Source organism: Pseudopipra pipra, chromosome 4, assembly GCF_036250125.1.
Source record: "Pseudopipra pipra isolate bDixPip1 chromosome 4, bDixPip1.hap1, whole genome shotgun sequence".
NCBI lineage: Eukaryota > Metazoa > Chordata > Aves > Passeriformes > Pipridae > Pseudopipra > Pseudopipra pipra.
The window spans coordinates 69,046,675-69,065,760 of record NC_087552.1 but is presented as its reverse complement, the minus strand read 5'-3'; the positions used below and the strand labels follow the sequence as shown (position 1 = coordinate 69,065,760).

The following is a 19,086-nucleotide window of genomic DNA, read 5'->3' as shown; positions in this document are numbered from 1 at the left end:
GCCTCTCTCTTTCCTTCTATCGATCTGTCTTGTGAACATGGTCTACTTTATTGCTTCAGGCAAATAGGTGCCATTTGGTCAATTTAAACAAAAAAGGGGATTTAAACATTTTTATGATTCTTTCTCAGAGCTGCTATTGGAACAGTTTGAACCCAGATACTGTACTTGTGTTAAATAAACCACACAGAGCAGCAGAATTCTTAATATGAATTTTACTTTAAAAACTGTACTTAATCTATATCTTAAAACCAAAACAAAGCATCCCCACCCTGACATTGGGCACCATTCAGCTGGGGCTGTCTGCATGGTGACTCTTGTCTTTATCTTGTTTGCAAAAACAAATTTCATACACAAATATTCTTTTAAAACTCCATAATGGAGGTGGTATTACTGATGTTGTAGTGTATTTACTTTTAGCTATTTTTCTGTTAATGGTTTAAAATAAGAAATCAATGAGAAAATATTTTGCTCTTGTAACTCTTAAGAATTCCTATATTGATCTTTTGGATGTGATTTTATCTGTCTAAATGTCACATTGTCCATTTATCTCTCTTGCCTTTTCTGTGTGTTGCTGACTGCTTGTCACTGCTGTTCCCCTCCTCCTCCCCAACAAAATCAGTGTAGTGAACAAGCAGTCATGTTTTCTGTAAACAGCACAGGAAACAAATAGAAAAAAAATAGGGGTTTCTGAGATCTTTATTGCATATGCACTTTTAATATACATGCACATTTTTCTCTGAAGATGAGAGAAAAGGTGCTATCTTCTGACACAAACGTGCTATCTTCTGACTTTTTACTATTTGTAAATAGTACACATGCTTTAAACAATGCTTTTCAGAAAGTCTCCTTTAAAAAGAAGTAAAAAAAGAAATTTAAAATTCTAAATACAGTCTAAGCAATTCTACATTGCAGATACAGTCTATGACATATTCTTCTCAGTTAACCTTGTTCATGCCAAAGGGCCTGTTTGTTTCTGTCATAAAAGGAAGTTCACTTTTCCAAATACTGATGATACTTAAGTATGGTTATAACACTCTTCTGGGTTAATTCTGCTTCACTTTGATACAAAGCACCTGAGAGGGGCTTTTTCCCTTTCCAACCTATGACAAGAGCTGAGAAGGAGCCCTGTCCTGCCCCCTTTTCAAAGGCATAAATTCAAAATTCCTGCATTATTATTTCACTGAAGTGCTGTTTTAAAAGAACATTTTTGTGGAGGCACCATTATCCCTTTTGAAGAACAAGTCTGCAGCCTAATAAGTGTAATGAGGTAATTTCTTTTTCTATTTAGCCTAGATATTTCTCTGCTTAGATCCATCCTTTTATATTTAATTATCACTTCCCTTATTCCTGGTCCTTCTGCTAATTTTGAGACTCTTCCCAATGCACAGATCAGTCCTTTAAATTACTTTTTAACAATGTTCTTTAAAGTCTTGTTGACTTCAGAGAGGAAGTTGGATAACATGGTGAATGTGGTGTGTTCACAGCTTTCACAGGAGTGTGTGGAGTGGGCAGGAGCGAGTAAGGGAGTAGTAGTGTCAGGGGTGCTCAGCAGCATCACCAGCCAACAGCAGGGTGGGCTGTGGCTGCCAACAGCTGGGAGGCAGGGTCTAACCTCCAGTCTGAGGAAATAAAAATTAGAAAGGGGTGATCCCTCTTAGTATCATGGTTCATGCTAACTTCAGTTCCCAGGAACCACTGGACAGCTTGAGCAGCACTGTCTTTGAAGATGCACTGCCTTGGGAATCCAACTTTGGTTTTGGAGTGTTTTCCAGAGAGCAGAACAAGAAGTTGGGGAAAAGCTGGGTTTGACACTGGCTTCAGACTGCAGTGAATGTCCTTCTGTCCCCTCTGCAATCCTTCCTGCCTGTGAATGTTCAGACTGTTGGGTACTTGCTGAAGTCTTTCTGGGACAGCTGCCAGACTGGTGCTACTGAAATACCCACTCTCAGATGTGTGTTCACCCCTGTGGGGTATCTACATGATACTCCAGTAGCCTTTTCTTAGGAGAGGTGGAATGCATCAGCCTGCCAGAGCTGGCTCTGGTCTCTTTATGGACGTGGGAAAACACTATCACACCCACATTGCATCTTGTATACTTACTTCAGCCATCTTTCTCTGTGTCATGCACTGGGTAAGCAGAAGGAATGTATTGAGCTGTCATGGGAGAGAAGGTAGAAAGCAGAGAAGTCTCTGTGAGAGCTTGTTAACTGCTGTTGGCTAGTAGTCTCATCCTCTTTCCTTCTCCAGATCCTATTTCCTTCCCTCATTGTTTTGAAGGAGACAGGTAAGCCATCTGCTGCCATGGTCATTGCTGCTCTTGCCCTTAAAACGTTTCCCTTCATTGTTACCAGTAGAAGCCATACTAGAGAGAGACTTGTGATCTCAGGTGGTCTGAGAAGAGTCCTCATCCTTGAGAGTATTCAGGGGTGCTCACTTTTTTTCTGGAGGTAGTTGTATTCAGAAAATCTAGGAATTAAGTGACCATTTGCTATATGCAACAAAATTTAAAGGCTACACATGCATACAAGCCAGATTTAACTGGATGTTTGCTTTTGTTTCTTCTCTCCTTCTGAAAGGCTCCAGTTCTCTGGATTTTGAATTAGGATTGTCAGCTCTCTCTGGGGAGAGTATGTCCAGGAACTTGGTTAAACAGGAGGCTGACAGGGCATCCTTCTCAGTGCCTTGAGTTTGGAGCTTTGGAAAACAAAGACAAGATGTCATTCCCTGCACAAGGACTCAGTTCCTGATCTTGGTACTTGGAAAATGTAGACCCATATGTATCCAGGGGGTGGATCTTGATGGTTGATACCTCAGCCCATGCTGACTCTCTAATCTGGCTGTGCAAAGTAATTAAGTTGCCCCACAGTAATTAAGCTGCTGGTGCTGAACATCAATGCCCGGTGCTGCCCTGCAGAGGAGCTTGTTCCTCAGGTGTAGCTCAGGCCTTTACTGTCTGTGGAGCACACTCTGGGGGGGGTACTTGCTGCTTCTGCCAGCACTTGGATGTTTCCTCTTGGCAAATTGTGTGGTTTAGTATCTATGAAAAAAGAATGTTCTCTGGATAATTCCGTTTGCAGTTATATTTAGGAATTAAAACTCAACTCAGTGGTGCTGCCCCTTAATAATTCAGGAAGAAGAAAAGGCTGTTTTGTTTTACATTCTCAATATGGTAACTGAGATTCATCAAAGAGCAGGGGTGTGCCTCACACGTGCTTTGTTTTTTTCATTGGATGTGCTTCCCAGCCAGCTGTTCTGGGTGATGATGGTTCCCCTGCTTATCAGTCCTGTGTTGCAGTGAATCCCCATCCAGATGTGGCTTCTCCTTGCCAGGATGAACAGTTTCAGCAGGATTTTTTGCTGAGACACCACAAAGAATTAATCTTAGCAGACAGGAGGATATGGATGTGTGTTTTTTTTTTTTTTTTTGCTTTCTCCTACTCTTAGATGTCTTTTGGGGCTCTAGGTGTTAAACAGTAGTGCCAGTAGTTCCTTTTTTCTATTTTACCTTAATATAACCCTGAGTACAGAAATGATGTACCAGCAAGCAGTTGTGACACTGGAAACCTATATACAAAAAGCAGTATTGCAGTTTGGGCAAACATGTATTGTAAAATCCTTCTCTCCAAGGTGAACGAAGTAACATCATTCTTTGTTGTCACATCATGTCATACAAATTTAAAAGTTGATTTGCTGTAGTTATATATCTGTTCCAAAATGAGAAAAATTTCACAGGCATAAATATCACAGAGTGGGATTGATGTCTAATGCAAACTGAAGGCTGTAAGACATGTAATCAGCACCCTGGGCTGCTTGGTCCCACTGTGAGGGTGTGAGAAGTGAGTCACTCCTAAACATCAATTTTTTTTGCAGGGCTAGAACCCCAGGCAGCTCCAAAAGCTCCGGTGGGGAAGGTGTCAGCAGGACCAGCTCCACTGAGCTCCCGCGCGCAGCCAAAAGGGAACGAAGATGAACTTGATCCAACCTGTGCAGCTGCCACACTGAAACTCATTAGAGACAAACTGCCAAAGGTACCACCTCCTCACACCAGGTTAGCTTTGTTTTAATTCTTGTAGAATCCTCTTGCTCTTGTCTTTATTAGTCATGACAGCACACAGAAGAGCATTCATGAACTAGGCAAGCTGCTAAGGCTGTCTTGGTTTCAGTTTGAAGTAACATTCATTGCTTAATATTTGGGATTTTGCTGATGATTGCACCAGGATCTTAAGGAATCTTTTACTTCCTGATTAATTTACTTTTATTTGGTGTAAATGGCCTTTATGAAAATATACTGTTCCCTTCTTTGCTAACAAAAAATCATTCCCTATTTATTCAGGCGTTTTTTTGTTTGCAGCCAAACAGAACATATCCTAATACTATATTAGCAACTAGTTGCAACCATCTCTTGGTTCCCCAATAACTTTAGCTGTCAGTGCTACCTGGAGGTGTTTTACAGTTGTTCATATTTGTTGTCAATCCTGTTCAAATTTTGGTAGACCTCCAGCCTTGCCTAGCATTTATCTGGGATTTGAGATAAAACTGGGAGTCACCTACTTAATGGCATTTCCTGGAAAGACACTTCTGCATTGGCCAGGAAAGCACCCAAAACCTAGCAAACTGGAATGTAATCTGAGAAAGGGGCTTGCTTCATTAGAACTCCAGAGTTTGGAGTATTCAGGTGTACATTATGACTTTTAATCTTTAAAAATTTAGTGTTTCGATACGGTGACTAAGACTGTGAAGCTCTGTCAGTAAGAGTAATGAATTCTGTAGTGGTATTTCATCATGAGTATATTACAAGGTGGAGTTTTGTCAACAAAACAAAGACTTTGCAATCTATGTCACTGCCATGCAAACATGGGCATGAATTTACCATAGTAAGTTCTTTATAAAAATGATTTCCAGTACCACATCTGTAGCTCCTGCCTAGATCTAAGGTAATATTAGTGTTGGTCATCTGAAAAATCTAGTGAAAACAAAGAAAAAGTTGTTGTGATCATTGCTGTTTTCTGTGTTGACTTTTCATCAATTTTCTCCAGTGAATCTGCAGCTCCTGAGGCAGCAGCCTTGGAAGATCCTGACGGTAAGAGAAGAAAACTAGAGGAAGAAAGAGCTAAAGCTCCCCTCATGCCTTTTGGATTAGATCTTCACTACTGGGGAGAGGATCAGCCAAGTGCTGGGAAGATTCTCAAGTAATGCTCTTTTTCTTTTAAGACAAATTAAACAAATAAATAGATTTACTTGTACTCAGAGGTCATGCAGTGGGGTGACTGCTATTTCTTTTGATAATTACTTTTCTCCTTTCCCTTGTATTGTAGGACCCATAAACAAAGTCAGAAATTCTACCTCTAAATGTTATTTGTTTTGAGAAGATGTGATACTAATTAAATATCCTTTGATGCTTCAAAGCACACTTTTTTTTCTGCTCTTTTCATGTGTGCAGCATGGAATCAGTTACTCCAATTTAAGTTGGCACCTCATTATGCAAAGTGCTCTGCCCAAGTGCATGATAGACATTCCCTCAGCTGGAGACTTTGCTGTCTAAATAAGTAGCAGGCAAGGCAGGAGAAAGGCTGGGGAGGTGTCAGGGGTATTTTTCCTGACTTTACAGAGTGGTAGCTGAGGAAATTGATATGCTTATTCAGTCTCACAAGAAAAAGGTGGCAGTTACAGGATTTGAATTTGGATCTTTCACTTGCCATTCTTGTCTGGGAAGGTTTTGTGTTTGATGAGTCAGTGCTGACTTAGGGAAAGCTTGAGCAGTGCTGGGGAGAAGAGCTGGTAGGTATCCCTCAGAACTTCTTTCTAGGAGTCAGTTATAAACCCCTTTTAGTATTTTTAAATGAAAGTTGGGATGCAAACTCTTCCCTTTATGTATAAGTTTCCTTTAAGTCCACCAGAACTTTACTAGCAGTGTGTACCAAACCTGGCTTGAAAAAGTCCAAAATCATTGACTGGCTGGGTTGCAAATGAAGCTCTTATATTCTTAGCAGTATCACTGTAACTTAGTTTGTTTTCTTATCAAAACAAATCGAGAAAACCAACCCATGATCACAGAGTTAAAATAGTGTTGGCAGAACAGAACAAAGGGAAATCTGCCCCTGTACCAGACTGCATAAAATGCTGAGTATCCTTTAAATTAGTGAAAACTGGTGCACTTGGATAGATAACAGTGCTCTGCCACAGTCACTCCAAGCTTTGGGTTCCATCTCATGTGGTGTAGGCTCTTCAAAACCTGTAAAATGGTTAAGATTTTCAGCAGGGCTTTAAGAAGCATTTGTCTGTGATAATGCCAAAAAGGAAGTAAGGCCTTATTTTACATTGCAGATGAGTTACTCAAGTCATAAGTGAAATCAGAAGCATATTTCACTGCCTGTCTGGTTTGTGCTGTACTGTTTTATTTTTATGCTTCCCAATAAAATAGAGGGCACACTTCTGAGCCTTATAGTCTATAACTACAGATATGCCAATCTAACTAAAGATAATTTAAGTAACTCTGCACACACAATACCATTGACCCCGGGTATAAAATATATTTATTGAGAAATTAAGGTAGTTATTGGCCAACTCCTTTACCTTTTCTATATGCACACATACTGGCTCTATAAGATGCTTAGGGAAAAAAAGCAAATTGGAAAACAGGCAACACATGGGATGTGTATGGAATTTGAATTTTTTAAATTTGAAGAGGAAAAGTCTTTCCACTTCACTTCCTTAGTGGTATACTTACTTAGTCATAGCATTTACAATAAATTAAGATTTTGATAGTGAGAATGTAGCTACCAGGAAGATGATTTTCTAAAGAAGTTTTGTTTAGCTGGTAAATGGTGATCACCTTCTCTAGAAAGTGACAGTAACTGTGAGCTCGACAAAAGTTTGGGCTGAACAATTTTCCCTACTTCTGCCTTCACTCACACAACTCATTAAACTAGTTTAAGAACTCTTAAAATGAGTTTATGAAACTGTAGTAGTACTTTATTTTTATTTTTTTTGAGGGGTAGGTAGTGTATACAGCACGGTGTTGTAGTGTGTAGAGTCTGCTGTCAGCAGATTGTTTTGGATAGCATGGACCTTCTAAACTCATCTACCCTCCTCCTTGAATTAGATCAGCTTACTCTTGGGAGCAGAGTAGGATAGTTGGTGCAGCACTGACTCTGGCTAGGCTGTTTGAATTAGCCCATTTTGCACTTGCTTCAGGATCTCTGTAAGCATCTGGTTTTAGAGGTTACATCTATTCAGTTTTTTTATAAGTTTCCCATCATTTTAGGACTTAAGATGTTCATAAATTTGGTGAAAGAATGCAACATTTCTCCAGTAGCTTGTCTTTCTTTTAGATTTTTGTTAACCATTATTTGTCTTGTATTCCTTCTCATGTATTAAAACCTCTATTATTTGGATCAGGAACACTCTATAAGTGTGAGTGAGGTGTTGATCTTTTTTATCTTTTGGTTGATTAGCTGTTCTCCTTCTGATTCATCTTACAAATGTTTTACTTGTCACACGCATAATTTTTTCAAACAAGTAGCTGCCCTTTTAAAATGTTGCTTAACTTACAACAAGAAATCAGAAAACTTTGGGAATTACCACTGCGTTTTTCTTCTCTCACCTGCTTGTAAATCATGTTGGGAGAAAGTAAGTTATATGCTTGTAGGAAACAATAGTATTTATTAATATCTGTGTAGGAATTAGGCTATTTTAAGTCCAGTCCCCAAATACTGATCAATGATACATAGAGTAAAACATAATTTTAATGTTTTTTTACATTTGTTGGATGCATATTTAAGGGAAGTGAGACAGAAAAATTATTAAAGAGAACTGTTTCCTGATTGGAAAGGTTGGCATGCACAACTGTTAAATGCTTCTTCATTCTCATGTAACTGTAATTTGATAATTTAGAGGGGGAAGGAAGTTCAGACCACCAGAGGACACTAGAATTTTACAAAGAGTTTCTGCAAGACTACCATGCACGTAAAAATCCTGCATGGTGTCTTTTTAGGAATGCTGTCCCCTCTGTGTGGCTGCAGAGTTAGTAACACAGAGCTAGCAGTCAGTCTTGTTTTCAGCACTGCATTAAACTAAGCAAATAATAAATTTATTTCATTCTTCTGTTCATTGTCTTGCCATATAATTCCTGAAGCTAAAATACTGTACCATTCAAATGTTAGACTAAAGTCATACTGATATATTAGAAAGACTCTTAGGGTTTGGGGTTTTTTTGTGTATGCTATAGTTTGCAGAAATGTGTAATTGAAAACTTTTTGTATAACCAAAAATTGTGGAAACATATTATTATGTTTAATGCCGAACTAAGGTCCTCTGGAACTCTTTTGCCTTTATGTCCTAATTTACCAGAAGGAAGTTATTTGTACTTTATACAGGTTAGTATTTATCTGGAACTAACGAGGTGTATCAGTGCAGAACTTACTGGATAGAATCAGTCTGTTTAATAAGGATTCTACTTGTTGAACGTTTTTCTGATGACTTGGCAAATCATGAAGATAATTCAAAATTTGCTTAATCCCTTTTTTAACCTAGTTCTAATCTCTTTACATAGTTTTAAATGGTCAGCTGTTGCAGTAAAACCAGCACCTGTATATATTATAGGTTGCTAAGGTCAGGTATTTTCCTCTTCTTTTTTTTTTTTTCCCCTTGTCATCTGCTGAAAACTTGCTTAGATAAAATTCATCAAAACTCTTCAGGCTCTCTAAAGTAATTCTTTCAATTGCTGGCTTATGTGCTTTGCTGAATTGAGATTGGTGTGACTAGTGAAGCCAGTGATCACGGATGTATGGCTCTGTGGTCCACAGAAGGCAAAGTCTCAGAAGTAGGTATGACATCCAAGGATATGAATGATTGAGAGGAATTGGATGTGGATAGAGAAAATCCTCTCAAATAAGTCTGGAACTGATTGGGTGGAAGAGCTGTGTAGAAGAAAGGGATTGTAAAGTGTCCTTTGTGAATTTTATGTCCTTATTGAGAGAGTTATCATTTGGTATCTCCATTTTGCTTGTAATAAGCAGCAGACATGGAGGCTGGATTTTTTTTCCCCCTTAGTTTAGCTGTATTTTTTCCTCTTCAGATTCATATTTCCTTAAAGTTTGGGTGAGATTATTGTTGTTTAACATCAGATATCTTAAAATTAGATACCTAAACTTAAGCTAATTTCTTTCCATGATTAGGAGAAAAGAAACATTTACCATCAGAGAGACAATCATTGCCTTCTAAGATTAGCATCTAAAATGAGTCAGGTAATTGCCCTCTGCGCTTGCCTGTTTCTCATTACAGACTATTGGTGGCTAAAATGAAATTATACGAATGCTGTTGAGAAAATTTGGAAATACTGCATCACCCAAGGGTCCTCACTGCCCTTCCCTCCCACTCTCTATGTCCACTGACATGGCACTGATCTTCTCTGTTTGTTTGCCTATATGTGTCTGTAAATATAGGTGAGGTGCCTAATTTTGAAATAGATTTTCAATGGATTAGCTGAATTTCCTAGAAGAACACCTGCTAATTTTTCAGACTTACAGGCACTGTAAAGGAGAACCTGGAGGAAAGACTGTATAAAGCTCAGCCGATTGTTTGCACTTTCCCTTGATCTCAGTGTATTGCAACATACTCTGATTTCGGCTCCTGCTTCTCTGCTGCTGCAGGAGTACAGTTAAGATCAAGCTGTTTCCTCCTTGATCTGTCTTGTGTTTAATCATAGAAGTATTTTGTTATGAAGAATGTTAACTACAGAATTACAAAGTTATTCACCGAATCCGATATCGGATAACTGACTCTAGATGTCTGATCATGAACTAAAGCCAGGTACTTGTAATAGCTTAGCAGGTTAAGCAGGAAATCAATACTAGAGAGACTTTGGTGATATTTTGAAAGCATCTTCATAATATAGGAGTCATAAGAAAGACTGGTAGAGTCACAGAGGTTTTTTAAATGCACTAATAAAGCTTCCCTTCCTTTCACATGTGAGTTCAGCACAGGTTGATACTGGCGTCTTTATGTGCTTCCTTACAACTTTGTGGGTCATTTTCATTTGTTGTTTTCCCAGATTTACATCTGAGCATCGATTTTGGGCACCCAGTGAAGTAGAGGAAGAGGTGGAAAATAAAGAAATAACGGAAATGTTAAAAACTAGATATATAACATTCGCTGGCAAGTTTGAGCCAGTGAAACATAAGTGTCGGGCACCAATGCCCGATGGGAGTCTGTGTGAAAGGCAAGATCGGGTTAAGGTAGGCATCAAGTTACATAACTTCCAAGATCTGTGCTATCTGAAGGAGATCTCCTTAAAACATACACATAAAAGTTTATTTCACGTTGTAAATACAGCTCAGGGGAGTGGAAGAACTCTGTGTCTGGAGAAGTTCATTGTTAATATTTGCTTCATGTGGGAAACAGCCTTTTGGTAAAGAAGCTGTAAACATTTAAAGAACTCTTAAATGTTTTTGGCATTCATTATAGGTTATTTGTATTTTGTTTATTACTGTGATGTATGAGTACCTGGCAGTAAGGCAGAAATAGGTATTTTTTTTCCTGAAAATTTTTCCTCATTTAGGGGCATATTTGATATTAACTGGTTTTAGAAACTTACATGTTTGAGGGGCAAAGGAATTGTATTTACAAATTGGGTTTTATGAAAGCTAAATTCTACACAGCCTCAAAATTATGAGTTTTGTTGAGCAGAACTAGTTTGCTTAAATACTTCTAGTATCCCTGTTTTTCCTGTATTATCTGAGATTGAAGGATCTGAATGCACGGAAATAATTTAATGGGATTAGTGTAAACGATGCAGCATTGGTGCCCTAGTTCCAGACTTAACAAAATGTGCTACCTGGTCTCTTGAAATAGGATATTTGTATCAAACAGACCTAATTTCTTTAAGATTCTGAACATATTAAACACATGATGTTTATGGGATTCTAATGTTTTCTAAGGGGGACTGGGAATCACGTGTAGTTTTGTCGCTCAATTCCAGTGTCCGGCTTTAAGTTGTGTTGAATGAAATGTAAGCATTTTCTTTTCATTCAAAAGTTTCATGGGTTTTATTTTTTTCCTCTTTCTTTCTCAAGTGCCCTTTCCACGGAAAGATAATTCCTCGGGATGACTCTGGGATTCCTGTGAACGCAGAGGACAGAGCCAGAGAAGAAAAGATGAGGTTTGAGAAGCAAGCAGCCCAGCCAGGTCTGTGTCTGCATAGCATCTTAAAAAAAAATTAAAATTAAAAAAAGTATTAGGCAGAGGTGGGAGATACCTGTTACTTCTTTCACTCTTAACCACATTCTCTCATTTACATTCCAGGTGATTTTAATTTGCAGCTCATTTGCTCATATGATGAACATGGGTACATGTGTACACAGAACAAGGTTAACATTGCATTTGTGCTTTATTTCCAGTAGTTACTGCAGTGTTCCCAACACTGCTCAGACAGAGGAGTTATAGCCTTTGTCTTTAAGGAACATGTTTATCAAGGATGATTAAACCTGTTCTCTGGGAGATGCTTGACAGTAACTGTTCCATGCTTCTGAAAAGAAGTCATCTAATGTTGCTGGTACCTAGCAGTGGTGATTTATGCAATATAATGATGATATTATTGGGATTGTTGTGTTCCCACGAATACTGGGAAAGGATATGTTTTGTCACAATGTGAGAACTTGTTTTTCCTGTATCTGTTCATATCTCTCATAGTCTATATTTCCCATATCTACAGACTTACTATTTGTGTTTTAGAAGGAGAATTTTTGGCCTTGTTATGCTGTGCGTCTGTGCAGCATTGCTAGAAAATCCTCTGAGCTACAGAAGTGCTCACCTTGGGCTTTACTTTATTGGCATAATAACTAATCTGCAAGTTCTAGTAGGGATGTTTGTGATGGGCTTGAGGAAGGCAGCAGGCAGAGCTGTGCTAATTGTTTACATGTTACTGTGCAATACTCTGGATTTTGATTTTAGGCAATTGTGGATGGGCAACAAAATTAATGGCCTTCTCCTTGCATCTTGGCTACAGCTTTCAGGTGTAGAGGGGAAGGCTTATCCTTCCCCAAGGTTATTATTTGAGCATTTTTAGGCAGAGTGCAGCTCTGGACTGCTAGGTAAGGAGTGCAGGGAATGAGAACAGCAGGCAATGAGTACCTGGGCAGGAGGACTTCCAGGGAGAATAAGAGACTTTGTTGCAATAGTACAACTAAACCTCATTAATGATAAACAGAAGATACCTGGGGGACTGCAACGAGGAAGGCACTGAAAGTTGATAGACTGCAAAGGAAGACAGGAGAGAGGGATTTGTCCAGCAAAGACATAACGTATAATTGGAGGGGACAGATTTGTTTTCAAAGCTTTTCTTTAATCTTCCTTCTTCCAGCAGGACTTACTTTTCTCTGTTTTAAACTATTTACTCTAGGTAAGTATTCTGCATTCTAATTAAATTCACCCATGGGCATTTGCATTTTGATTTCTTATAGAATACTCCCTTGAAGGAGTTAGTTCTCACTTAAGGTCTGACTGACTCAGTGTTTCAGAGTTAGACATATTATTAACGAAGCTACTGAACCTTCAATAAAACCTCTTCTGATCTGTATTCAGAAAGGTCCATGTTGAATTAATGTGCATTTAAACACACAACTGACCCATCCAGGGTCCTTTAGTACTGATTTGGCCATCTTTGAGTGACTGTGCTTGGCCATTAGAGCACCACACCAGTGCAGCAGTTACTGAACACCACCTGGTATTTGCAGGTGTCTAAGTGCTACTTTTCCAGGTGGTTTCCATCCCTGTCCAGGTGGAGTAAGTGTTTTAAACTGGCATCCAGCCAACAGCATGGACACTGTTGGATTGTCACAGCGAAACCAGGGCAGGAGTGTGGATGTTGTGTTGAAAAGGAAAGTTCCCAGCTTGGTTATGACGAACTAAAACTAGCAAGTTAAACTAGTAGATGTACTTGAAATCTTGAACTAGAAACTAATACTCTGGTATAAAAATCACTTGCACTGAAAAATATTGATTCTTTTTTTTCCCTGTGAAATTGCCATTGCTTGAGGCTAGACACAGTATTTATTTTTATTACAGTGTCAGCTCGGTGTTGTTAGAGGCTTCTCACCTCTGGCCCACAAGGATGTGTATGTTAGTCCCAAACCAGTGTTGGCATTGCATTATTGAGTGTGGTTGTTAAGCTGAGGTGTCACACAAAGGTCCATCCCATCTGGCTGGGGAAATACTGCACAAGCTGTGGCACTTAATTTACTGGACAAAACCTTCCAGATTTCTAAAGCCATACATATACCAGATGTCACTAAATACTTTTATCCACCGCTTTTTGTTGCTTTCTTTTTTTCCTGTGCCTCGCTGGTTTTATATTTGCTTTATAATATTTTCATCAACCTTTGAAAATGGTTTTTTGTTTGTTTGAGGCTTGTGGTTTAGAGGGGTGTGTTTGGTTGGTTTGCACTGATGTTTGGATTTTGGGGTTTTTTTTGTTAGAAAGATCTTGGAGCAAGTCTGAGCAGTGTTGCTATGGAAAATATGCAAGTGGAAACCCAGTGTACAGGGAGTGCTTTGGTCTTATGATTGACAACAACATTTAATAATGATGACAGTTTGAAAAATGTTGAAAAAAAAAACTTGTGGGGTTAAATTGCACCAAAATTCTTCCTGTATCTCCTTCCTGCTGGATGGTAGGTTTATTTTTACCTTTATGTGATTAAAAGGGGGAAACAGTTATATAAAAGTAATACAGTTTGTGTGATAATGACTATGTTTTGACAACACTGTCATTGTTATTATGGAGCATTTTTTTCTCTTAGTATAAAATTTTAAACTCTAGCTAATGTCCACAAAATGGTGCTTTGGGCTCTCCAGTCCTGGAACAGTGAATCAGGTGGGATTACGCTGACCCGCTAATCTGCGGCGTTCATCCTTTTCCAATAGTTCGCACACAGGAGCAAATTAAGTGCCTATTTTTTGTGTCAACCCTGAAGAGTATCTGGTTTTTCAGCCCTTAGTGACTTGTTAACAAACAGGTATCAGGACAGGCTGGTGCAGGCAGGCCGCTGGCCACTCAGATGTGAAATAGCATCTCTTTACTAACTACAGTATTGATTCCCGCCTACCCTTGCAAACTGTGTAATTTTCTTTTCCCTGCTGCTAAACTCAGTAACAATGTATGAAGAGCTTTAGGGGCCCATCAATGCTCAAAAAGCCTGCTCTTCCCTGGCATTCTATTGATTTTTCTCAAAAGCTTTTAAATTGCTCCTTCATTTTCCTCAAATGCTCATTTCATCTCTACTGGATGCCGGCATTTTTTCGTTGTGTTTAAACAATTGCTCCATTCATGGGGTTCCTAAACTGTGACGCCTTCTTATTACTGGGAGATAAACTGTTTAGACAGTTTTCCTTAATCTTGGATTAATCGTTCCTGTATCTGAATTGTGCTGTTCTGTATTCCTTCACTTCAAAAAAAAAAAAAAAAAAGTCTGTGAGGTCTTATGATCTATCAAGTTTATGTGTTCCATTTTCTCCCTTTTTACCTCTTCTGCTCAGCTCTTGAACAGCTTCGTTTTCCTCCTGCTTTTTGGTGTGTTGGATTTTAATCAGTCCTTGCTTTCATGTATGATAGTAGGTTAAATCTAACTTTTCCTTGGAAAATTGCTCTGGTATTCCTTAACACCGTGTTCTTAAGTGAGAACATTGCCTCTGACCTTCCTGAAATGTTGTTACTGGTATTTGTCACACTCAGGGACCATGTTGGTGTATAAAAGAAATTGCATAGTCCTTTAGGACTGTTTATTTTTCTATATCTACAAAGATGTTAAGTAAGAGTAGTAGAATTTTTGTCTTACAATTTCTGAAGGCTGACAAACATGCAGGAAACTGTGATGAATGACTGACAAGTAATGTTAAAATACAGATTATGCTGAGTTTGGAGCATGTTCTCTTTGAAGTGGTACTTCATACATTTTTTTTCAACCTCAAAATCTTTATAATTTAATGCAATTTTCCTGAATTTCCCCCTTGCAGATGTCCATCCTGCAGCCACATTTTTACTTTGTACTCTGTTACCTTGTTCTGATACACAAGACTCCACTAAAGGTGGAAGACCACGGCTTCCTCAAAGAGTTTCCAGTCTAAATTGTTCATGCTTTTTCCCGTGGTGGCATCTAGGATCAGAATCCATTTACAGTGTATGGCTGGATCCTGAAGCATTAAGGTTTTGATAAAACTGTAAAAAAGGGTTTTGATTAGATAAATTAACTTGTGCCATTGTCAAGAGAAGAAACTTGATTTAGATAATTAAACTGAGGAAATGTGGGATGCTTAGAGAGTAGTATCTTTTTTAGATGCAAAATGCAGCCCATGGAAACAGGATTGTTTTGTCCTATTCAAGAATTTTATTCCAGTTCATGCTTTAAAGCAAATATCATTAATGCAAAAAAGTCACAATGTTGTCACCCCTACTCTGCTCAAAAGTTGACATATTTAATTTTTGTTAGGTTTATTTTTAGGCTTATTCAGAATTTATTTCTGAAGATAAGTTCCTCAGCTACATTTTTGGCATTTTCAATTTCTAAATAATAATCACTGTTTATATCACCTCTCCTACATGGAATATTTTCCTTGGAATTTTGCTAGTATACAACTGCTAAAACTTGACTGAAGTTTTCCTACAGAACAGTTTAACCCACGGCAGCCAATAACAGGTACTCACCCCAGACTGGCAGGGCTTTTTCATCAAGATCTGTCATTTTGGCCAGCTGCTTTATCCTCCCCTTCCCTTGTGTGTGCAGCTTAGAGCACAGTGAGTCTGCCCTTGTCCAGTGGTGACAAGAACCTGTTCCTTAGGAACTGCAAATCCTCCCTGGGTTTGGAGTTTCAAAGTCCATACTTTGTCTTTTAAACAGAGTGGAGGGATCCAGAATTCATGAGAGAAATTGAAGCTGCTACAGGACTGGATCTTGGTTCCTCTAAAAATAATGGGAAAGGACAGAAGAAGCAAGGGAAGAAGAAAAAATATCCAAATCTGACAGACCTGAAGCAACAGGCGAACACTTCTCGTTCCCGGCTTGAGAAGAAAGTCTTCAATAAGTAAGATGCTCATGTTAAATTACTGTTTCTGTTTTGTTTCAACAGTATTTTCTGTTTCTACATTAACATGTACTTACTAAACAGCTTTCTTGGCTGACTGCAGAGCAGGAATGTCTTCTATATGTCTGAAGGATAAAGAATAGCAGGTACTGATGACTAAGAGAGAAACCATTTCTTTGAGAATGGTTTTCAACTCATTTACAAAATTTTCCTATGGAAGACTTTTTTCACCCTTTCTCAATTTTTTTAAAATCCTTTAATTGCTGGGTTGGCTGCTCTGGATGATCATTTATTAATCAAATGGATGATACTTTATGTGTGCAAATAGTACCGGAGCTGGAAAGATGATGATGTGTTCTGAGTGACACACAGCATCAGATGTGCTGTAGTGGTGTAGGTGGAGGGAAAATGAAGTTTGTCATTTTGAAAGCCTAAAATGGACTGTCCTGAGCAGAACTTCAGTTAATAAAAGAATCCATCAAAACCCCTTGGCTTTTGGTGTGTAGCAGTGCCTTGGCTGTTGCCCTGGAGCCTCTGGTGTGTGCTCAGAGACCTTCCCAAACTTTTGACTGCTGCTGGGCTTCCCTTCTCCCACTCCTGGCTATACTGAAGGGCTAGCTGGGCCTCATGCAGAACCTTCCAGTCCAATAGGGACACACAGGGATCCCTTCCTGTGTGTTATTCAGTGTCACACTGCCATTGCACTTTCCTCCTCCCTTACTGAGAATGTGCATTCAACTGTTTAAGAAAAATATTCAAATCCTTGTTCACTTAACCCCTGCTGTCTTCTGTAAGTATCAAGGGCTGGAACTTGCAGTTCTCTTTGCTGTGTAAGAGTTTGGGGATGATTATTCCCTGTACCATAGACATGTGGTCACAGTATTGTTCCCTCCATGGTGCTGTTTCTGTCCATGGCCCTTTCCTCCCAGCACATGTGCAAACAGCAGCTCTTGGCCTGCATTTAGCTTGAGAAGAAACTGTTTGTGTGGGGTTGGCATTCACACATATTGAACCAACGTGTGCCCATGACTTACACAGACATAGATGAGTTAACTTTGATTAACCTTAAAGCAGGCACACCAGCTCAGGTGGATGTGGGAGCCAACCAACCATCACTGAATGGGCTTTGGAACATACAGTAGCTCCATGTGTCCACTCTGTTATGCCATTTCTGATGTCTGTTCTTCCTCAGATGTGGCTGCAACATAAATTTGCCTAAGTAAGCGCTGGTCTTTATCAAAGGGGAAGCAGCTGCAACTTTTTTAAGAGTTTCACATGTCAAAAATGAAGTAGTCAAAGGATAGTGAAAAGTTGTCAAATCAAAAAAGCAAAATTATTATTATAAAATCATTAGTGGTGGGTAATTCCCTAAACATACTGGGTGAGTTCAAGGAGTGTCCAAGGCACAATATTTTTTAAAACTCATTATTTTCCCTTTTCTGATGTAATGGTTATAATAACAGAGCCAAATCCACGTTGCTTTTAGTTACAGAAATACCACATTTTCTGTGAAATTCTCATGTCACCTGGTCTTAGTTAGAACTCAGAGACCTACAGTTCTAATGATCAGAATTCCATGTCGTGGTTTACTGTGGTTTGTGCTAATGATTTTGAATGTGTGTTAGTGCCAGGCATAGGGAATCAAACCTGTCATGTTTTTAATAGGTTTCATGCTTTGGAGCACTAAACAAGATGATAACCTTGGCTCCTTATAACAACCCCAAATTACTTGAAATGTATAGGTGATAAACCCAGGCTCTGGTCTGCCAATAAAGCTAAGTGAAACTGCACACAGATCATCAAAGTGGGATCTCCTTTCATTTACAGTATCGCACAATCCAGTGGTGCTAATGTAAAACCTACATGACATGAAAGTGTCAAGGCCACTCTGCACTGCTAAAGGCTCACTTTTCTCCTACCAATTAGGTAATATTTGAAGTGCAAAACCATGACCACATTTTCCTTACTCTGGTAACTTTAATTGGCAGAATTTTGTTAAAAGTATAACTCTCCTGAGGTGTTTTTTCAGAATGTTGGTTTTCATTGCAGTTGCTGCTGAGAAAATCTTTAATCCCACCATTTAGAGCGTTATTAAGAAGAAACCTCTGTTTTCAGATGTTTCAAAATGGCTTTTGAAATGAAGCCGTTACAGAGAGCAGTTGGCCAAAACTGAAATCACCTTCTTTTGGAGATAACCATGGGAGCAGAGCTGGAATAGCCTGGAGGGCCTGATCCTGAAAAAGGCTGGGCACACTACCAGGTGCACATCTTGTCTTCATTTTACTGCACAGCTTGTCATGTCCTCAGAAGTGATTATGGTGTCACAGTCTGCCTTTGAGTCTGACACCACTGGACCTGAGACCATCCACTTTGTGTGATGGAAGTTGCCAGCTGCATTTCTGGTGTAGGAATCAAAGGAGACATCAGTCCCTGCCATGTTCTTCAATGGGACAGAGTCCCTCAAACCAAGCCCGTGGCTGCTCTACCTCCCACGTTGGCAGAGCATCCAGGTCTTTACCTGGAGATGTGTTAGGAGATAACTTCCTTCATAAACAGGGGCAGGGTGACATCTGAGCACACCTGCAAATATCAGCCTCAGATCACTGAGCTTTTGTTCCAGAGGCAACAAAAGTCATCAGTAAAAAGAATCCAGGCAAGAACAAGGCAAGGTGCACTCAGCTGTGCACAACAGTGCTGAGTTTCTGAGGGGGCAGATGTTCACAGCAGAGCATTCTCTTAACTGCTTCTGCTGCCTTTTTTTCTGCTGTCTTACTCCTCTGGATTTGTGAACCCATCCTCTGCCTTACCAGTTAGAGGATATACAGACCTGCTCTCTCTGTGCCTTTTATGACAATCTGTTCATGCTGTCTAGGCATCATTTTTCCTCACCCTCAAAATCTCAGCTGTGTGATCTCCACTCAAAAGGTTTGTGGAGGGAAAAAACTGAAGTTTCTCCACTTACTCAGTTGAGAAGTAGAGCAGTCCCTCCCAAAAGAAATCTCTGGGCACCAC

The 19,086-nt window shown here is 39.3% G+C and overlaps 1 protein-coding gene across 1 annotated transcript in view; it reads left to right on the top strand.

Annotated features, from left to right (window-relative positions):
• The window catches only part of UVSSA (UV stimulated scaffold protein A), a 54,390-nt gene that overhangs the window by 32,345 nt on the left and 2,959 nt on the right, over positions 1–19,086 (top strand). Inside the window, exons 8-12 of the mRNA XM_064653455.1 lie at positions 3,871–4,048; positions 5,037–5,189; positions 10,052–10,235; positions 11,073–11,184; positions 15,891–16,074. Of these exons, the coding sequence (XP_064509525.1) occupies positions 3,871–4,048; positions 5,037–5,189; positions 10,052–10,235; positions 11,073–11,184; positions 15,891–16,074 (811 nt within the window). The remainder of the gene's footprint in view (positions 1–3,870; positions 4,049–5,036; positions 5,190–10,051; positions 10,236–11,072; positions 11,185–15,890; positions 16,075–19,086) is intronic.